This window comes from Aethalodelphis obliquidens, unplaced genomic scaffold (assembly GCF_003676395.1).
Source record: "Aethalodelphis obliquidens isolate GAN/ISIS:26980383/991018 unplaced genomic scaffold, ASM367639v1 scaffold95, whole genome shotgun sequence".
NCBI lineage: Eukaryota > Metazoa > Chordata > Mammalia > Artiodactyla > Delphinidae > Aethalodelphis > Aethalodelphis obliquidens.
Genome location: NW_020838039.1, coordinates 1,466,873 through 1,487,257, shown reverse-complemented (window position 1 = coordinate 1,487,257; position 20,385 = coordinate 1,466,873). Strand labels below are relative to the sequence as shown.

Here is a 20,385-nt window from a genome sequence, read left to right as displayed (position 1 = left end):
ATTATACTCCAATAAAGATGTTAAAAAAAATAAAAATAAAAATAAAAATAAATAAATAAATAAATAAATAAAATCAAAATACTGACTTACTATTTGAATGGACAAAAGTAGAAGTGATCATTTTATTAGACTTCTTAACACAGAATGCTTAAGTGTTAAATATAAAATCACTTTTTTTTTAACATCTTTATTGGGGTATAATTGCTTTACAATGGTGTGTTAGTTTCTGCTTTATAACAAAGTGAATCAGTTATACATATACATATGTTCCCATATCTCTTCCCTCTTGCGTCTCCCTCCCTCCCACCCTCCCTATCCCACCCCTCCAGGCGGTCACAAAGCACCGAGCCGATATCCCTGTGCCATGCAGCTGCTTCCCACTAGCTATCTACCTTACGTTTGTCTCAGGCTTCCCTGGTGGCGCAGTGGTTAAGAATCTGCCTGCCAATGCTGGGGACATGGGTTCAAGCCCTGGTCCAGGAAGATGCCGCAGAGCAACTAAGCTCATGCGCGACAACTACTGAGCCTGTGCTCTAGAACCCGCGAGCCACAACTACTGGAGCCTGTGCTCCACAACAAGAGAAGCCACCGCCACGAGAAGCCTGCACACCACAACAAAGAGTAGCCCCCGCTCACCGCACCTAGAGAAAGCTGGCGTGCAGCAACGAAGACCCAACACAGCCAAAAATAAATAAAATAAATAAATTTATATTTAAAAAAAATCACTTTCTCGGGCTTCCCTGGTGGCGCAGTGGTTGAGAGTCCGCCTGCCGATGCAGGGGACGCGGGTTCGTGCCCCGGTCTGGGAAGATCCCACATGCCGCGGAGCGGCTGGGCCCGTGAGCCATGGCCACCGAGCCTGCGCGTCCAGAGCCTGTGCTCCGCAACGGGAGAGGCCACAACTGTGAGAGGCCCGCGTACCGCAAAAAAAAAAAAAAAAAAAAAAATCACTTTCTCCTTTATCATTTCTCTTTTATTAGATTATGCCTGCTCTCTGGTCAGGAGTTAACTGCTACATTTATAAGGATAACAATTTTATCATTTCTACCTCTTGGAAGTATACTACTATAATGCAGTTCAAATACTTTGTTTCTCTGCAATCTTTCAGAGCACTTATTCTTACCTGATCAGTTGAAAGTTTTGACAGCCAATAATTATAACACTTAGAGTCTTGAACGTGTTCATCAGAATCCTATAAATACTTGTTTTAAAAAAAAAAATCACAGAAACGTGCACTTTCAAAAAAAATGCCAAACAACATGACTGAAACATAATCAGTGATGGCATCAAGAGGTGATGTAAGGGATTGTCCTCCTCTAATAATCTCTATCAACTTCTTGAGGTAAAATTAACTATGATCTTTAACAAGGATAATGACATTTCCTCAAACTACATAAAACATAAATAAAAGCATCTTTGTAGATGCTAGTCTTGTTGATCTATGATGTATAATTTAAGCATTATGAGAGCTATGCAATACCCCTTTCAAGACAATTTCCCTCTGCCTTTTCCCCACCAAATTGTTGCCCTTAAGAATCTTCCCTCATACATAACTTTAGAGCTGCCACTAGATATACTGTTCTAAAATATTTTCACTAATAAATACATAATAATATATAAACAAGTTTTACCTTTCCTTGGAATGACCTCAAGATTATATATAATCTCCTATGTGAAGCCTTTCCAATCACCTCTCAGACATAGTTAACAGATCCTCTCCTATGCTTCCATAAAAATATCATAAAATGACAATCACTAAATTGTATTTTAGTTAGCTGTGTATGTGCCTATCTCCAGCTAAATTTCAAACTCCCTCAATGCAAGTACAGCACGTTATTCAGATTTATTTATACTCTCCATATACTAGGGTAAGACCTTAGTAAATATCTGTTAAATGAGTTTGTTTTTCCAATATCAGTGCTCACTTTGGAATTTAAAAACACACTAATGGCCTTACATATGAACAATAAAACCAGTTTTGATAACTGTCTTTCGAAAATGCTTGTCCTAAAAGCAATAATGATCTAATGAAGCATACTAATAAAAAAAGGAGATGAATATATCAAAGTATAATCCTCAAGGTTATATGAATGTAAAAAGTGAAGTTTGTATTGAACAGAGCATTGTAAACTACCCATAATCCTGCTTGGTTTAGTTGTTCTGTGACAGTTAAAATTCTGAAAGTTTAAGAAATGTTGAATTAGAATTAAGAAACAAATCCAATAACAGACCTGCTAAAAGATTAAGCTACAGTTCTTTCTAATGATAAGAATATACTGTAGCAGCATTATCTAATACTTTTGGAACAACAAGAATAGTACACATAATGATCCTAACAGCTGATTATTTATTATTATGTACTGAGCACTGTTGTAAGGACTTCACATGTTATCAATTCACTTATTCCTCACAAAAACCTAATCATCATCATAATTTTACAGTTGAAAAAATAAAAATGATAGCTCCTTTCAATTAGTAAAGTTTCTCATTGCTAAATGACTTCTATCACTGCTTCAAACACAGTAATTTTGGGTTTCCACCATATTCTTTTTTTTTCCACCATAGATTCTTCTGAGGTTTTCACTTCAACCTATTGCTGAAGTTACCCAATAAACAAAGAAAAGTTATGAGATTAGTTATCACTTGCCCTAAAATGGCTGTATCCTTACTTTTCACTTAAGAAAGTTTACATGCAGTAGCTAGTAAAAATTATTCTAAGATCCAATTATAAAATGTATACAATCAATAATATTCTATTTAATTATTTTCCAACATATACTGATATGATGAACTGATAATTTATTAAATTCAAATAATCTATTTTACATTTTTATTTTTGTCAAATCCAGTGTGGGTCACTGAATTTCACACTGCGTTGAAAATTAGAATGGCATTAGATTAAACATAATATACTATACAGATCAGGTGTTCTACACCTACAGTTTAGGTCTTCCTTCATTAAAATTTATACATGGCTAAATTTCACATAAAGCTAGTAAAATTATTTAATAGTTTTCTTCTCAATATCTTAGTGTCCTTACATATTTGTAGGTCCTAATTAAAAGTTTAAGTAAAGAGAATGTAGGTCATTTATTTACAGTATAACACTATACTCCTGGACATTCTGGGCCTAAAACTCAGAATTTATGCATTCAGTTTACAGACTTTTGCTGAGTGTCCCTGATCTGATTCTCTAAGGGTGTCCTCAATCCCCACAACTCTGAGCTCTAAGAACCTGGCTGATCAGGAGCAGAAAGCAAAATCTAAAAGATCCCAAAGTGGCAAATCTCATGTGGAAAATGCTGCATGTATACACATAAATCCTCAAAAAAATTTAATATTACACTGAGAGATAGGAATAGTAAGAAGTACTTTAAATGAGCTATGAGAAATAATTAGAACACAGGCTCTTCAACACTGCTTTATCAATTTTCCAACTTTATTAAAACTGTCCTTTGTAGCAGAGCAACATAATCATATAGGCCTTAGACAAAGTTTACTAAAGACTTTTTCATCCAAGTCTAAAAAACACTCTACTTCACTATCAGGTAAAAATAAACAATCTCACTTAAAGACGGTAATATTGAAATAGAGATTAAATTACAAGCATATCTTGGAGATACTGCAGGTTCAGTTCCAGACCACTGCAATAAAGCAAATATCTCAATAAAGCAAGTCACATGAATTTTTTGGTTTCCCGGTGTATATAAAAGTTATGTTTAGACTAAAAAACGCTAACCATCACCTGACAACTCAGGGCTGCCACAAACCTTCAATCTGTTTAAAACAAACAAACAAAAAAACACATTATCTGAGAAACACAATAAAGCAAAAAAGTGCAGAAAAACAAGATATGCTTACACCAGAATAGGAACACACAGTTAAACATTAGTGGAGCTACATATAAAACCAAGAATTCTGACTTCTAACCAACATCAAAAGTAAGTGAATACATCAAGTTGGTTTTTTTTTCTTTTTTCTTTTTTTGGCTGCGCCAGGCAGCATGCAGGATCTTAGTTCCCTGACCAGGGATCAAACCCATGTCCCCTGCAATGGAAGCATGGAGTCCTAACCACCAGACCACTAGGGAATTCCCAACATCAAGATTTTTTAATTCACAAGTTAAAAGCTAATTCCCTGGTGGTCCAGTGGTTAGGACTCCATGCTTTCACTGAGGAGGGTGCAGGTTCAATCCCTGGTCAGGGGACTTAGATCCCGCAAGCCGTACAGTGCAGCCAAAAAAAAAAAAGCTTATCTGGTCAACAGCAATTTATCCATTTCACAAATAATAACTATTTGTTGTTTTAGGGCTCCAGAACTTTCAGAAGTGAAACTAAGAAATAGTGAATATCAACATTTAATTAGTATAATAATTTTATCTTATGCTAGGTTCCCTTTACTTACCCTCCCTTATGTCCCTTCCCCTTCAATGTAATAAAGGGTTGAAACTAAAACCGTTCTGACTATAGTAAGTAAAGCAACAAAAATTTGCCTTGCATGGTTATAGAAACCTTTATTTTATATAATACACTGAAGAGATTGAGGAAAGAAAAAAAGACAGTCTCACCTTCAATGTGATATCACAGAGTTCTCCATTTTCATAAAACTGAAGAAGAGAACCATGAAAATCTTTCCAAGCTTCATTTGCTTCAAAGATAAAGGAGTCTTCTCCATCACCATCACCAAGTGAAGATCTGTTCTTTACTTGCTGGTGCTGTTGCCTCTTCCCCTTTGTGAAGCGATTCCTAGCTTGTTTTGCATTTACAGATTCTGAAGCCATTTGTAACACTCTTCTTTTAATACAGCTCTCTTCTCAAACATTCCATTTATTCTTTTGTAAAGGACGGGGAAAAGGTAGATGGGGAGAAGGTAGATGCAGTCCACTAAACTTCAGACATTTTTCAAAACCTACTCAACTGCCATTGTCCAGTTAGCTGAGACTGAAAAACAACAAAACACACATAAAACAACCACTCAAAAAATGATTACTAGAAATTATAGTTTACCAATACCGTATATGTAAAATGACCATATAAATCACTGTTGAAAGAAGAACAGGTGACTTTGTATTTTTACACTAAATGTCACATAAGCCACCTCAGCTAATTGTATCAGTGAAGGGACTCCTTTAAAATCTAATTGGAAAATTGTGGGAAGATGGTGGAGTAGAAGCACAAGGAATCTGTCTCCCCACATAGACAACAACTGCACTGACAGAATCTGTCTGATGTAACTGTTTTGAAACTCTGGAGTCGGCTGAAGGATTACAACTTCCAGAAGACTTAGTAAATTACAGTTGACTTTGGTCAATGTCAGCTCTGTGTACAGTAGCAGCTGCCCACCCTCAGCCATGTGGCAAGCAGCTGTGCATGTGTTTCTGGAGCAGCTTGCACAGAGTTTGCAGAAGCCACAGAAGGCAAGAAGGACTCTACCCTCTGAATATCAGGGATCTCTCCTCTGATTGCTCACTACTGTTTCTGATCACAGAGGTGCAGACAAAGAGGTGGCCAGCCACTGTGCTTGCACCTCCTCCCACTGTTGCAGGCCCCTCCCTCTCATCTGAAGTGACTTCCACGATATTTTAAAGGCTGGTGCCCTTTACCGCTGCATTTTTCACTATTTCCCCTTTTGGAAGTAAGACACTAAAGACTAAGACATTAAAAAACAACTGCATATACAAGGAAAATCAGAAAGTGACCATGCATGCCCAGGAAAAGGCTCAGAAAAGACCTGAGAAGACTTTAAGTTTAAACCTCAAGCTGATCTTCATCATAAAGACAGCCCACAACAATTAAAAAAAAAAAAAAAAAAGCCAAACAACAAAAAAACCACAACAAGCCTTAAGGAATAGGGAAAAATCTGATTTTCAGAGTTACCACATTATTAGACTCAAACATCTAGTATTTAACAACCAAAAAAATCACAAGGCATACAAAGAAACAGAAAAGTATGGCTTATTCAAGGGGAAAAATAAATCAACAGAAACTGTCTCTGTCTAGTAAAAATGCCATTAGTTCTTTTTCAAAGACTTTAAAAAGACTGTCTTGAAGATGCTCAAAGAACTAAAGGAAGATGTGAACAAAGTCATTTGTGTTAACAAAATGGAACTATCAATAGAGAAACAGAAAACCTACAAAGGAACCACAGAGAGATTCTGGAACTGTAATATTAATAACTGAAATTAAGAATTCATTAGAGGGGGGCTTCCCTGGTGGCACAGTGGTTAAGAATCCGCCTGCCAATGCAGGGGACACAGGTTCAAGCCCTGGTCTGGGAAGATCTCACATGTCATGGAGCAACTAAGCCTGTGCACCACAACTACTGAGCCTATGCTCTAGAGCCCACTAGCCACAACTACTGAAGTCCACACGCCTAGAGCCTGTGCTCCGCCACAAGAGAAGCCACCGCAATGAGATGCCCATGCACCATAACAAAGAGTAGACCCCGCTCGCCACAACTAGAGAAAGACCACGTGCAGCAATGAAGACCCAATGCAGCCAAAAATAAATGTAAAAAAAAAATCATTAGATGGATTTGAAGGCAGATCTGGGCAGGTAGAAAAAAGATTTAGCAAAGTTGAAGCTAAGACAATGAAAATTATCAAGTCTGACAAAGATTGAAGAAACATAAACAGCACCTAAGGGACCTGGGGAACACCATCAAACAGATCAACATACATATCATGAGAGTCCTAGAAGGATAAAAGACAGAGAAGAGGGCAGAGAGAATATCTGAAGAAATACTGGCTGAAAACTTCCCAAATTTAATGAAAGACATGAACATAAACATCCAAGAGACTCCAAAAAATATGACCTCAAAGAGACCCACACCAAGACATATTATAATCAAACTTCCAAAAAGCTAAAGAGAGAATCTTGAAAACAAGAAGAGAAGTGAATCATCACATACCAGTGATCTCAATAAGATTATCAGCAGATTTCTCATCAGAAACTTTGGAGGCCAAAAGACAATGGGCGGATATGTTAAAAGTACTAAAAGACAAGATGTGTCAATGAAGGATCTATATCCAGAAAAACTGTCCTTCAAAAGTGAGAGAGAAAGTAAGACACACCCAGATAAACAAAAGCTAAGGGAGTTCATGATCACTAGACCTGGTCTGCAACTCAAGGGAGACCTACAAGATGAAAGAGATGAAAGAACACTAGACAGTAACTCAAAGCTATATGAATATAAAAGTAAATACATGGATAAGTAGAAAAGCTAGTATTATTGTAACAGTGGTTTGTAACTGTACTTTTTATATTTGAGAGACAAATACATTTTTAAAGAATTATTAATGTAAAAAGCTAGTTTTACTGTAATTTTGCTTTGTTACACCAAATCACGTTTCCTACATAATTTAGGAGAATACTTAAAATAATAAGTAAAAAATAAAACTTAAATAAAATTTAAATTAAACAATTTTAATAATTTGAATTTTTAGTTCATGTTTTTAGGCACACAATGTATAAAGATGCAATTTTGTGACATCAACAACTGAAAAGGGTAGAGATGAAACTGTAAAGAAGCAGAGTTTTTGTCTGTTATTGAAGCTAAGCTAGTATAAATTCAAATTAGAGTATTATAATTGTAGGATGTTAAATGTAATCCTCATGATAACCACAAAGAAAATGCCTATAGAGTATACACATAAGAAAATAAGAAAGGAACTTAAACATTTCACTACAAAAAAAATCAACTAAACACAAAAGAAGACAGTAATACAGGAAATGAGGCTCAAAAAGCTCTAAGGCACATAGGAAACAAATAGCACAATACCAGAAATAAGTCCTTCCTAATCAGTAATTACTACAAACATCAATGAATTAATAAACACTCCAATCAAAAGACAGAGATTGGCAGAATGAATAAAAACACATGATCCAATTATATGCTGTCTACACAAGACTCATTTGAGATCCAAAAACACAAACAGGTTGAAATGAAAAGGATTGAAAAAAATATTCCATGCAAACAGTAACCAAAAAAAGAGCCAAAGTGGCTACACTAGTATCAGACAAAAATAAGATTTTAAATAAAAAATGTTACAAGAAACAAAAAAGGACAGTATATATTAATAAAAGGTTCAATACAGCAAGGATATACAATTATAAACATTTACATATATAATGACAAGTCATGAAAACATATGGAGCAAAAACTAAGAAATGAAGGGAGAAACAGACAGTTCTACAATAATAGTTGGAGACTTCAATAGCCTACTCACAATAATGAACAAAACAACCAGACATAAGTATGGAAAGAGAGGACTTAACACAATAAACCAACTAGATCTAACAGACATATGCAGAACACTACCCAACAACAGAATACACATTCTTCTCAAGTACATGCACATGGGACGTTTTCCAGGAGAGACAACATATTAGGCCACAAATTAAGACTCAATAGATTTTAAAAGATAGATATACCAAGTATCTTCTCTAACCACAACACAATGAAGTTAGAAATCAATAACAAAAAAGAAAACCGAAAAATTTACAAAATTGTGGAAATTAACACAATTTTAGACAACTGATGGATCAAAGAAGAAATCACAGAGAAATTAGAAAATACTTAGAGTCAAATGAAAACAAAAACACAACATACTAAAACATGAGATGCAGTGAAAGCTAAGCTAATTTCCCACTAAGGGGGAAATTTACAGTTTTAAACACATCAAAAAAAAAATCAAATCAACAACCTAACTTTAAAATCTCAGGAACTAGAAAAAAGACGAATAAACTAAACCCAAATCTAGCAGAAGGAAGTAAATAATAAAGGTTTGAGCAAAGAGAAATTAAACAGAGAAGAGAAAAACAATAGAGGAAAGTCAATCAAGCCAAAAGTTGGTTCTCCGAAAAGATCAACAAAATTGACAAAACTTCAGCTAGACAGACTACGAAAAAAAGAGAGGGACTTCCCTGGTGGTGCAGTGGCTAAGAACACACCTGCCAAGGAAGGGGACATGAGTTCAATCCCTGGTCTGGGAAGATCCCACATGCCATGGAGCAACTAAGCCCATGTGCCACAACTACTGAGCCTGCGTTCTAGAGCCCACGGGACACAGCTACTGAGCCCTTGTGCCGCAACTACTGAAGTCTGTGCGTCTAGAGCCCGTGCTCCGCAAAAAGAGAAGCTACCGTAATGAGAAGCCAATGCACCGCAACAAAGAGTAGCCCCTGCTCGCCGCAACTAGAGAAAGCCCCACGCAGCAACGAAGACCCAACACCGCCAAAGATAAATAAAATTGAAAAAAAAAGAAGGGCTTCCCTGGTGGCGCAGCGGTTGAGAGTCCGCCTGTCGATGCAGGGGACACGGGTTTGTGCCCCAGTCCAGGAGGATCCCACATGCCGTGGAGCGGCTGGGCCCGTGAGCCATGGCTGCTGGGCCTGCACATCCGGAGCCTGTGCTCTGCAACGGGAGAGGCCACAACAGTGAGAGCCCCGCATACCGCAAGAAAAAAGAAAAAAGAGATAAGCCTCAAATCACTATATTCAGAAAAGAAAATGGGGACATTACTACTGATTCTAAAGAAATAAAAAGAACTATAAGAGAAAATTATGAACTGTACATCAACAAATTGGATAACCTAGATGAAAAGGACAAGTTCCTAGAAACACAAAACCTATTAAGACTAAATCACAAAGAAATAGAAAATCTGAATAGACCTATAACTTGTAAAGAGATTGTATCAGTAATCAAAAATCTCCCAACAGTTTCGGTTGGAGCGCAGGGAGAGGACTGCGGTTAGCGGCCTGAACATAGCCTGAAGGGGTTAGTGCACCACGGCTAGCCGGGAGGGAATCCGGGGAAAAGTCTGCACCTGCCGAAGAGGCAAGAGACTTTTTCTTTCCTCTTTGTTTCCTGGTGCGCGAGGAGAGGGGTTTAAGAGCGCTGCTTAAAGGAACTCCAGAGACGAGCGAGAGCCGCGGCTAAAAGCGCGAACCCGAGACGGGCGCGAGCCGCGGCTAAAAGCGCGGACCCTAGAGACTGGCACGAGCCGTGGCTAAAAGCGCAGACCCCAGAGACGGGTGCGAGCCGCGGCTAAAACCACGGACCCCAGGGACGGGCGGGAGATGCTAAGGCTGCTGCTGCCGCCACCAAGGGGCCTGTGTGCGAGCACAGGTCACTATCCACACCCCTCTTCCGCGGAGCCTGTGCAGCCCCCAACTGCTAGGTTCCCGGGATCCAGGGACAACTTCCCCGGGAGAACGCACGGCGGGCCTCAGGCTGGTGCAACGTCATGCCGGCCTCTGCCGCCGCAGACCCGCCCCGCCCGCAGTGCCCCTCCCTCCCCCCGGGCTGAGTGCGCCAGAACCCCCGAATCAGCGGCTCCTTTAACCCCGTCCTGTCTGAACAAAAAACAGACGCCCTCCAGCGACCTACACGCAGAGGCAGGGCCAAATCCAAAGCTGAGCCCCTGTGAGCTGTGAGAACAAAGAAGAGAAAGGGAAATCTCTACCAGCAGCCTCAGAAACAGCAGATTAAAGCTCCACAATCAACCTGATGTACCTGCATCTGTGGAATACATGAATAGACAATAAGTCATCCCAAATTGAGGAGGTGGGCTTCCAGAGCAAGATCTATGATTGTTTCCCCTTTTCCTCTTTTTGTGAATGTGTATGTGTATGCTTCTGTGTGAGATCTTGTCTGTATAGTTTTGCTTCCACCATTTGTCCTAGGGTTCTATCCGTCCATGGTTTTTATTTCTTAATAATTTTAATAACTTTATTATACTTTACCTTCTTTCCTTCCTTCCTTCCTTCCTTTCCTTCCTTCCCTCCTTTAGACAACAAATCATCCCAAATTGAGGAGGTGGTCTCTGAGAGCAAGATTTATGATTTTTTCCCCTTTACCTCTTTTTGTGAGGGTGTATGTGTATGCTTCTATGTAAGATTTTGTCTGTATAGCTTTGCTTCCAACATTTGTCCTAAGGTTCTATCCGTCCCTTTTTTTTCCTAAATAAGTATTTTTTAATTCAATAACTTTATTATACTTTATTTTATTTTACTGTATCTTCTTTCTTTCTTTTTTCCTTCTTTCCCTCCTTCCTTCCTTCCTCTCTCCCTCCCTCCTTGCTTTCCTTCTTGCCTTCTTTACTTCTTTGCTTTTCTTTCTTTCTTTCTTTCTTCCTTCCTCCCTTCCCTCCTTCCTTTCTTTCTTCATACTTCTACTAATTCTCTCTACTTTTTCTCCCTTTTATTCTGAGCCGTGTGGATCAAAGGCTCTTGGTGCTCCAGCCAGGAGTCAGGGCTCTGCCTCTGAGGTAGGAGAGCCAACTTCAGGACACTGGTCAACAAGAGACCTCCCAGCTCCACATAATATCAAACGGCGAAAATCTCCCAGAGACCTCCATCTTAACACCAGCACCCAGCTTCACTCAACGACCAGCAAACTACAGTGCTGGACAACCTATGCCAAACAACTAGCAAGACAGGAACACAACCCCACCCATTAGCAGAGAGGCTGCCTAAAATCATAATAAGTCCACAGACACCCCAAAACACACCACCAGACGTGAACCTGCCCACCAGAAAGACAAGATCCAGCCTCATCCACCACAACACAGGCACTAGTCCCCTCCACCAGGAAGCCTACACAACCCACTGAACCAACCTTAGGCACTGGAGATAGACATCAAAAACAGCGGGAACTACAAACCTGCAGCCTGCAAAAAGGAGACCCCAAACACAGTAAGATAAGCAAAATGAGAAGACAGAAAAACACACAGCAGATGAAGGAGCAACATAAAAATGCACCAGACCTGACAAATGAAGAGGAAATAGGCAGTCAACCTGAAAAAGAATTCAGAATAATGATAGTAACGATGATCCGAAATCTTGGAAATAGAATGGACAAAATGCAAGAAACAGTTAAGAAGGACCTAGAAGAAATAAAGATGAAACAAGCAATGATGAACAACACAATAAATGAAATTAAAACTACTCTAGATGGGATCAATAGCAGAATAACTGAGGCAGAAGAACGGATAAGTGACCTGGAAGATAAAATAGTGGAAATAACTACTGCAGAGCAGAATAAAGAAAAAAGAATGAAAAGAACTCAGGACAGTCTCAGAGACCTCTGGGACAACATTAAACGCACCAACATTTGAATTACAGGGGTTCCAGAAGAAGAAGAGAAAAAGAAAGGGACTGAGAAAACATTTGAAGAGATTATAGTTGAAAACTTCCCTAATATGGGAAAGGAAATAGTTAATCAAGTCCAGGAAGCACAGAGAGTCCCATACAGGATAGATCCAAGGAGAAATACGCCAAGACACATATTAATCAAACTGTCAAAAATTAAATACAAAGAAAGCATGTTAAAAGCAGCAAGGGAAAAACAACAAATTACACACAAGGGAATTCCCATAAGGTTAACAGCTGATCTCTCAGCAGAAACTCTGCAAGCCAGAAGGGAGTGGCAGGACATACTGAAAGTGATGAAGGAGAAAAACCTGCAACCAAGACTACTCTACCCAGCAAGGATCTCATTCAGATTTGATGGAGAAATTAAAACCTTTACACACAAGCAAAAGCTGAGAGAGTTCAGCACTACCAAACCAGCTTTACAACAAATGCTAAAGGAACTTCTCTAGACAAGAAACACAAGAGAAGGAAAAGACCTATAATAACGAACCCAAAACAATTTAGAAAATGGGAATAGGAACATACATATCGATAATTACCTTAAATGTAAATGGACTAAATGCTCCCACCAAAAGACACAGATTGGCTGAATGGATACAAAAACAAGACCCATATATATGCTGTCTACAAGAGACCCACTACAGACCTAGAGACACATACAGACTGAAAGTAAGGGGATGGAAAAAGATATTCCATGTAAATGGAAACCAAAAGAAAGCTGGAGTAGCAATTCTCATATCAGACAAAATAGACTTTAAAATAAGGACTATTAGAAGAGACAAAGAAGGACACTACATAATGATCAAGGGATCGATCCAAGAAGAAGATGTAACAATTGTAAATATTTATGCACCCAACACAGGAGCACCTCAGTACATAACGCAAATACTAACAGCCATAAAAGGGGAAATTGACAGTAACACATTCATAGTAGGGGAATTTAACACCCCACTTTCACCCATGGACAGATCATCAAAAATGAAAATAAATAACGAAACACAAGCTTTAAATGATACATTAAACAAGATGGACTTAATTGATATTTATAGGACACTACATCCAAAAACAACAGAATACACATTTTTCTCAAGTGCACATGGAACATTCTCCAGGATAGATCATAACTTGGGTCACAAATCAAGCCTCGGTAAATTTAAGAAAATGGAAATTGTATCAAGTATCTTTTCCGACCACAACGCCATGAGACTAGATATCAATTACAGGAAAAGATCTGTAAAAAATACGAACACATGGAGGCTAAACAATACACTACTGAAGAAATCAAAGAGGAAATCAAAAAATACCTAGAAACAAATGACAATGGAGACACAACGACCCAAAACCTATGGGATGCAGCAAAAGCAGTTCTAAGGGGGATGTTTATAGCAATACAAGCCCACCTTAAGAAGCAGGAAACATCTTGAATAAACAACCTAACCTTGCACCTCAAGCAATTAGAGAAAGAAGAACAAAAAACCCCAAAGCTAGCAGAAGGAAAGAAATCATAAAAATCAGATCAGAAATAAATGAAAAAGAAATGAAGGAAACAATAGCAAAGATCAATAAAACTAAAAGCTGGTTCTTTGAGAAGGTAAACAAAATAGATAAACCACTAGCCAGACTCATCAAGAAAAAAAGGGAGAAGACTCAAATCAATAGAATTAGAAATGAAAAAGGAGAAGTAACAACTGACACTGCAGAAATAAAAAAGATCATGAGAGATTATTACAAGCAACTCTATGCCAATAAAATGGACAATCTAGAAGAAATGGACAAATTCTTAGAAATGCACAACATGCCAAGACAATCAGAAAGAAATAGAAAATATGAACAGACCAATCACAAGCACTGAAATTGAAACTGTGATTAAAAACCTTCCAACAAACAAAAGCCCAGGACCAGATGGCTTCACAGGCAAATTCTATCAAACATTTAGAGAAGAGCTATCACCTATCCTTCTCAAACTCTTCCAAAATATAGCAGGAGGAACATTCCCAAATTCCTTCTACGAGGCCACCATCACCTTGATACCAAAACCAGACAAGGATGTCACAAAGAAAGAAAACTACAGGCCATTATCACTGATGAACATAGATGCAAAAATCCTCAACAAAATACTAGCAAACAGAATCCAACAGTACATTAAAATGATCGTAAACCATGATCAAGTGGGGTTTATTCCAGGAATGCAAGGATTCTTCAATATACGCAAATCTATCAATGTGATACACCATATTAACAAATTGAAGGAGAAAAACCATATAATCATCTCAATAGATGCAGAGAAAGCTTTTGACAAAATTCAACACCCATTTATGATAAAAACCCTGCAGAAAGTAGGCATAGAGGGAACTTTCCTCAACATAATAAAGGCCATATATGACAAGCCCACAGCCAACATCATCCTCAATGGTGAAAAACTGAAAGCATTTCCACGAAGATGAGGAACAACACAAGGTTGCCCACTCTCATCACTGTTATTCAACATAGTTTTGGAAGTTTTAGCCACAGCAATCAGAGAAGAAAAGGAAATAAAAGGAATACAAATCGGAAAAGAAGAAGTAAAGCTGTCACTGTTTGCAGATGACATGATACTATACATAGAGAATCCTAAAGATGCTACCAGAAAACTACTAGAGCTAATCAGTGAATTTGGTAAAGTAGCAGGATACAAAATTAATGCACAGAAATCTCTGGCATTCCTATATATTAATGAGGAAAAATCTGAAATTGAAATGAAGAAAACACTCCCATTTACTATTGCAACAAAAAGAATAAAATATCTAGGAATAAACCTACCTAAGGAGACAAAAGACCTGAATGCAGAAAATTGTAAGACACTGATGAAAGAAATTAAAGATGATACAAATAGATGGAGAGATATACCATGTTCTTGGATTGGAAGAATCAACATTGTGAAAATGACTCTACTACCCAAAGCAATCTATAGATTCAATGCAATCCCTATCAAACTACCACTGGCATTTTTCACAGAACTAGAACAAAAAATTTCATAATTTATATGGAAACACAAAAGACCCCGAACAGCCAAAGCAATCTTGAGAACGAAAAAAGGAGCTGGAGGAATCAGGCTCCCTGACTTCAGACTATACTACAAAGCTACAGTAATCAAGACAGTATGGTACTGGCACAAAAACAGAAAGATAGATCAATGGAACAGGATAGAAAGCCCAGAGATAAACCCACGCACATATGGACACCTTATCTTTGATAAAGGTGGCAGGAATGTACAGTGGAGAAAGGACAGCCCCTTCAATAAGTGGTGCTGGGAGAACTGGACAGGTACATGTAAAAGTATGAGATTAGCTCACTCCCTAACACCATACACAAAAATAAGCTCAAAATGGATTAAAGACCTAAATGTAAGGACAGAAACTATCAAACTCTTAGAGGAAAACATAGGCAGAACACTCTATGACATAAATCACAGCAAGATCCTTTCTGACCCACCTCCTAGAGCAATGGAAATAAAAACAAAAATAAACAAATGGGACCTAATGAAACTTAAAAGCTTTTGCGCAGCAAAGGAAACCATAAAGAAGACCAAAAGACAACTCTCAGAATGGGAGAAAATATTTGCAAATGAAGCAACTGACAAAGGATTAATCTCCAAAATTTACAAGCAGCTCAATAACAAAAAAAAAACCGAATCCAAAAATGGGCAGAAGACGTAAATAGACCTTCCTACAAAGAGGATATACAGACTGCCAACAAACACATGAAAGAATACTCAACATCATTAATTATTAGAGAAATGCAAATCAAAACTACAATGAGATATCATCTCACACCAGTCAGAATGGCCATCATCAAAAAATCTAGAAACAATAAATGCTGGAGAGCATGTGGAGAAAAGGGAACACTCTTTCACTGCTGGTGGGAATGTGAATTGGTTCATCCACTATGGAGAACAGTATGGAGGTTCCTTAAAAAACTACAAATAGAACTATCATATGACCCAGCAATCCCACTACTGGGCATATACCCTGAGAAAACCAAAATTCAAAAAGAGTCATGCACCAAAATGTTCACTGCAGCTCTATTTACAATAGCCCGGAGATGGAAACAACCTAAGTGCCCATCATCGGATGAATGGATAAAGAAGATGTGGCACATATATACAATGGAATATTACTCAGCCATAAAAAGAAACAAAATTGAGCTATTTGTAATGAGGTGGATAGACCTAGAGTCTGTCATACAGAGTGAAGTAAGTCAGAAAGAAAAAGACAAATACCGTATGCTAACACATATATATGGAATTTAAGAAGAAAAAAAGAACCTAGGGGTAAGACAGGAATAAAGACACAGACCTACTGGAGAACAGACTTGATGATATGGGGAGGGGGAAGGGTGAGCTGTGACAGGGCGAGAGAGAGTCATGGACATATACACACTAACAAACGTAAGGTAGATAGCTAGTGGGAAGCAGCCGCATGGCACAGGGATATCGGCTCAGTGCTTTGTGACCGCCTGGAGGGGTGGGATAGGGAGGGTGGGAGGGAGGGAGACGCAAGAGGGAAGAGATATGGGAACATATGTATATGTGTAACTGATTCACTTTGTTATAAAGCAGAAACTAACACACCATTGTAAAGCAATTATACCCCAATAAATATGTTAAAAAAAAAAATCTCCCAACAAATAAAAGCCCTGGACCTTATGACTTCACTGGTAAATTTTACCAAACACTTAAAGAACTAATATCATTCCTTCTCAAACTTTTCCAAAAAATTGAAGAGGAAGAAACACTTCCTCACTGATTCTATGAGGCCAGCATTATCCTGATACCAAAGCCAACAAGAGTTGGCACGGATGGGGAGAAACTGGAACCCCTGTGTACTATTGGTGGGAATATAAAATGGTACAGCCACTGTGGAAAACAGTGTGGTAGTTCCTCAAAAAATTTAAAATAGAATTACCATATCATGCAGCAATTCCACTTCTGGATATATATCCAAAAGAATTGAAAGCAAGATCTTTTTTTTTAATTGAAGTACAACTGATTTACAATGTCATGTTAGTTTCAGGTGTAAAGCACAGTGATTCAGTCACATATATACATATGTATATAATATATATTCTTTTTCAGATTACTTTCCCTTACAGGTTATTATAAAATACTGAATATAGTTCCCTGTGCTATACAGTAGGTCCTTGTTGGTTACCTATATGTTAATCCCAACCTCCTAATTTATCCCTCCCCCTCTCATTTCCCCTTTGGTAACCATAAGTTTGTTTTCTATGTCTGTGACTCTGAAAGCAAGGTCTTGAAGAGATATTTATACACGCATGTTCATAACAGCTCTAATCACGATAGCTAAAACGTGGAAGCAACTCAAGTGTCCATAGACAAATGGATAAGCAAAATGTGGTATATACATACAATGAAATATTATTCTGCCTTAAAAAGGAAATTCTGCAATATGCCATAATGTGGAAGACCTTGAGAACATTAAAGATATTATGCTAAGTGAAATAAGCCAGTCAAAAGAAGATAAACTGTATGATTTAATATATGAGGTACAAGTAGTCAAAATCATAAAGACAGAAAGTATAATGATGGTTGCCAACGGCTGTGGGGAGAGGAGAATGGGGGCTTGTTTAATGGGTACAGAGTTTCAGTTTTACAAGATGAAAAGAGTTATAGGAATGGATGGTGGTGATGACGGCATAACAATGTGAATGTATTTAATACCATTGAAACATGCACTTAAAAATAATTAAGATGGTTGGGCTTCTCTGGTGGCGCAGTGGTTGAGAGTCCGCCTATCAATGCAGGGGACATGGGTTCGTGCCCTGGTCCAGGAGGATCCCACATGCCACGAAGCGGCTAGGCCCGTGAGCCATGGCCGCTGAGCCTGGGTGTCCGGAGCCTGTGCTCCCCAGCGGGAGAGGCCACAACAGTGAGAGGTCCGCGTACCGCAAAAAAAAAAAAAATAATTAAGATGGTAAATTTTATGCTATGTGTATTTTATCACATTAAACAAAAATCTAATTTGAGAATAATTCAATAGCACATGACTTTCAGGATGTGGAATGCACTATCTCCAAAAAGAGAGGCTATGAGCTAAAAATTTTAAGTTTAAAGACTATCCGATGATGCAAAGCAAAAATAGAGGGTAGGGCTTCCCTGGTGGCGCAGTGGTTGAGAGTCCACTTGCTGATGCAGGGGACACGGGTTCGTGCCCCGGTCCAGGAAGATCCCACATGCCGCGGAGCGGCTAGGCCCGTGAGCCACGGCCGCTGAGCCTGCGCATCCAGAGCCTGTGCTCCGCAATGGGAGAAGCCACAGCAGTGAGAGGCCCACGTACCGCAAAAAAAAAAAAAAAAAAAAAAAAAAAAAGAGGGTATTTTGACTGAAATAGGTTCATCCTAGATTTTGAGGTCAGATCATGGTTCCACCATTTACCAACTGAGTAACCTTGGGTAAATGACAATCTGCTTAAACTTTCGTTACCTCCTCTGTGAAACAGAGAAACCAGTTACTTACCTTACAGAAATATTCTGGGGATTAGAGATACGGTGTTGCTAAACACGGACACTTGCATTATAAAAATCTCATTTCATTTGCATTTTCACATCGAATTTACTAGTATTTACATAAAGTCAAACTTACTCATTATCAAAGCATATTTGATGACTATCACACCACCAATAGCTCTACGCTACAATCCTATTTTAGTGACAGAAACAGAGACTCTAAGTTAAAATCTGTGATTATACCACTTACTGGCTTTTTTTGAAGTCTTTGCTAACCTCAATTTCTTTATCTGTAAATAGGTATACCTATCTACTTCATAAGACTATTCTGAGAATTATATCAAACGCAATAATGGATTTACAAGTGCTTATGAAAGTATGACCCATGTTGCAAATACTGGTATTATTAGCGTGGAAGCTTCACTTATTATGCAGTTTTTGAAAAAGATAAATACCTTAACTAGTCTTTTCCTGTATTACCTCTTCACTGTTAATTGCATCAACTATTTCCAGCTTTTGACAGTAACCAAAATGGTCAATGTAAGACTACAGATTATAGTTATTAATATTTTTTTTTTTTTTTTTGGCTGCGCCACGCAGCATACAAGATCTTAGGTTCCCCAACCAGGGATTGAACCCATGCCCCCTGCATTAGGAGCGCGAAGTCTTAACCACTGGACCTCCAGGGAAATCCCAATAGTTATTAGTATCTTCTTAAAGTTACTGTGGTGGACACATGATGGTGACCCCTAATGAGTCATGCCTTCACATAATCCCCTTGAGTATGAGAAGAACCTGTGACTTGCTTCTAACCAACAGAATATGGAAAGGTGATGAACTGTCACTCTCTTGATTATGTTACATTACATAAGCTTGTGTGAGAGCCTCTCCTGCAAGCCTTGAGAGAGCCACGTAGCAGGAAACTATAGGCAATCCCCAGGACCTGAGGGAGGCCTCCACCTGACTGTCAGTAAAAAGTTAGGGTCCTCAGTCACACAACTGCAAAGAAATTCTCCCAACAACCTAAATGAGTTTGGAAGTAGATTTTTTCCATAGTTAAGCATCCACAGGATAACAAAGACTGGCCCACACCCTGACTGCAGCTTTTGTGAGATCCTGAGCAAAGGACCCAGATAAGCCAGACTCCTTACTCACAGAAACCGAAAGATAATAAATGTGTGTTGTTTTAAGCCACTAAGTTAATGGTAGTCTGTTAAACAGAGTAGAGAACTAATACAGACACCTTCTGTCAGGTCTAAACTTTTATCTGAGGAAAGCATGTGTAGATGTTCTAATAGGCAGCAACCACTCTACTATCTTTTAAGCTCACATTTCTGATGCAGAATAAACAATGAACAGATGGAACAAATAGAAAACAAATACCCCAATTTGTAGTTGAAAACCTCTTTGGTAAACAGTCAGATAGTAAGCATTTCAGGCTTCGCAGATGGTAAATCTCTATCACAACTACTCAACTTTGCCAATGTAGCACAAAAGCAAACCACAGACAATAGTAAGTAAATGAGCATAGATGTATTTCAGTAAAACTTAATTTATAAAAACAGTTGGTGTCATTTGGCCCTTGGGTCATAGTTTGCCAAAACCTGAGAAGGATGGCTGATTTAAACCCAACTATGTCAATAATCATGTTAAATATAAGTGGTCTAAACACCCCCAACTAAAAGACAGAGACTCAGAAATACTACTCAGCAATAAAAAAAGAATA

The 20,385-nt window shown here is 38.4% G+C and overlaps 1 protein-coding gene across 9 annotated transcripts in view; it reads right to left on the bottom strand.

Moving 5' to 3' along the window:
* Nucleotides 1-20,385, bottom strand: part of KLHL8 (kelch like family member 8) — a 60,621-nt gene that overhangs the window by 24,719 nt on the left and 15,517 nt on the right. For all 9 annotated transcript variants that reach the window (XM_027095912.1, XM_027095913.1, XM_027095915.1 and 6 more), the window contains one exon: nt 4,568-4,940. In XM_027095912.1, coding sequence (XP_026951713.1) covers nt 4,568-4,780 — 213 coding nt within the window. In that variant the 5' untranslated portion in view covers nt 4,781-4,940. The remainder of the gene's footprint in view (nt 1-4,567; nt 4,941-20,385) is intronic.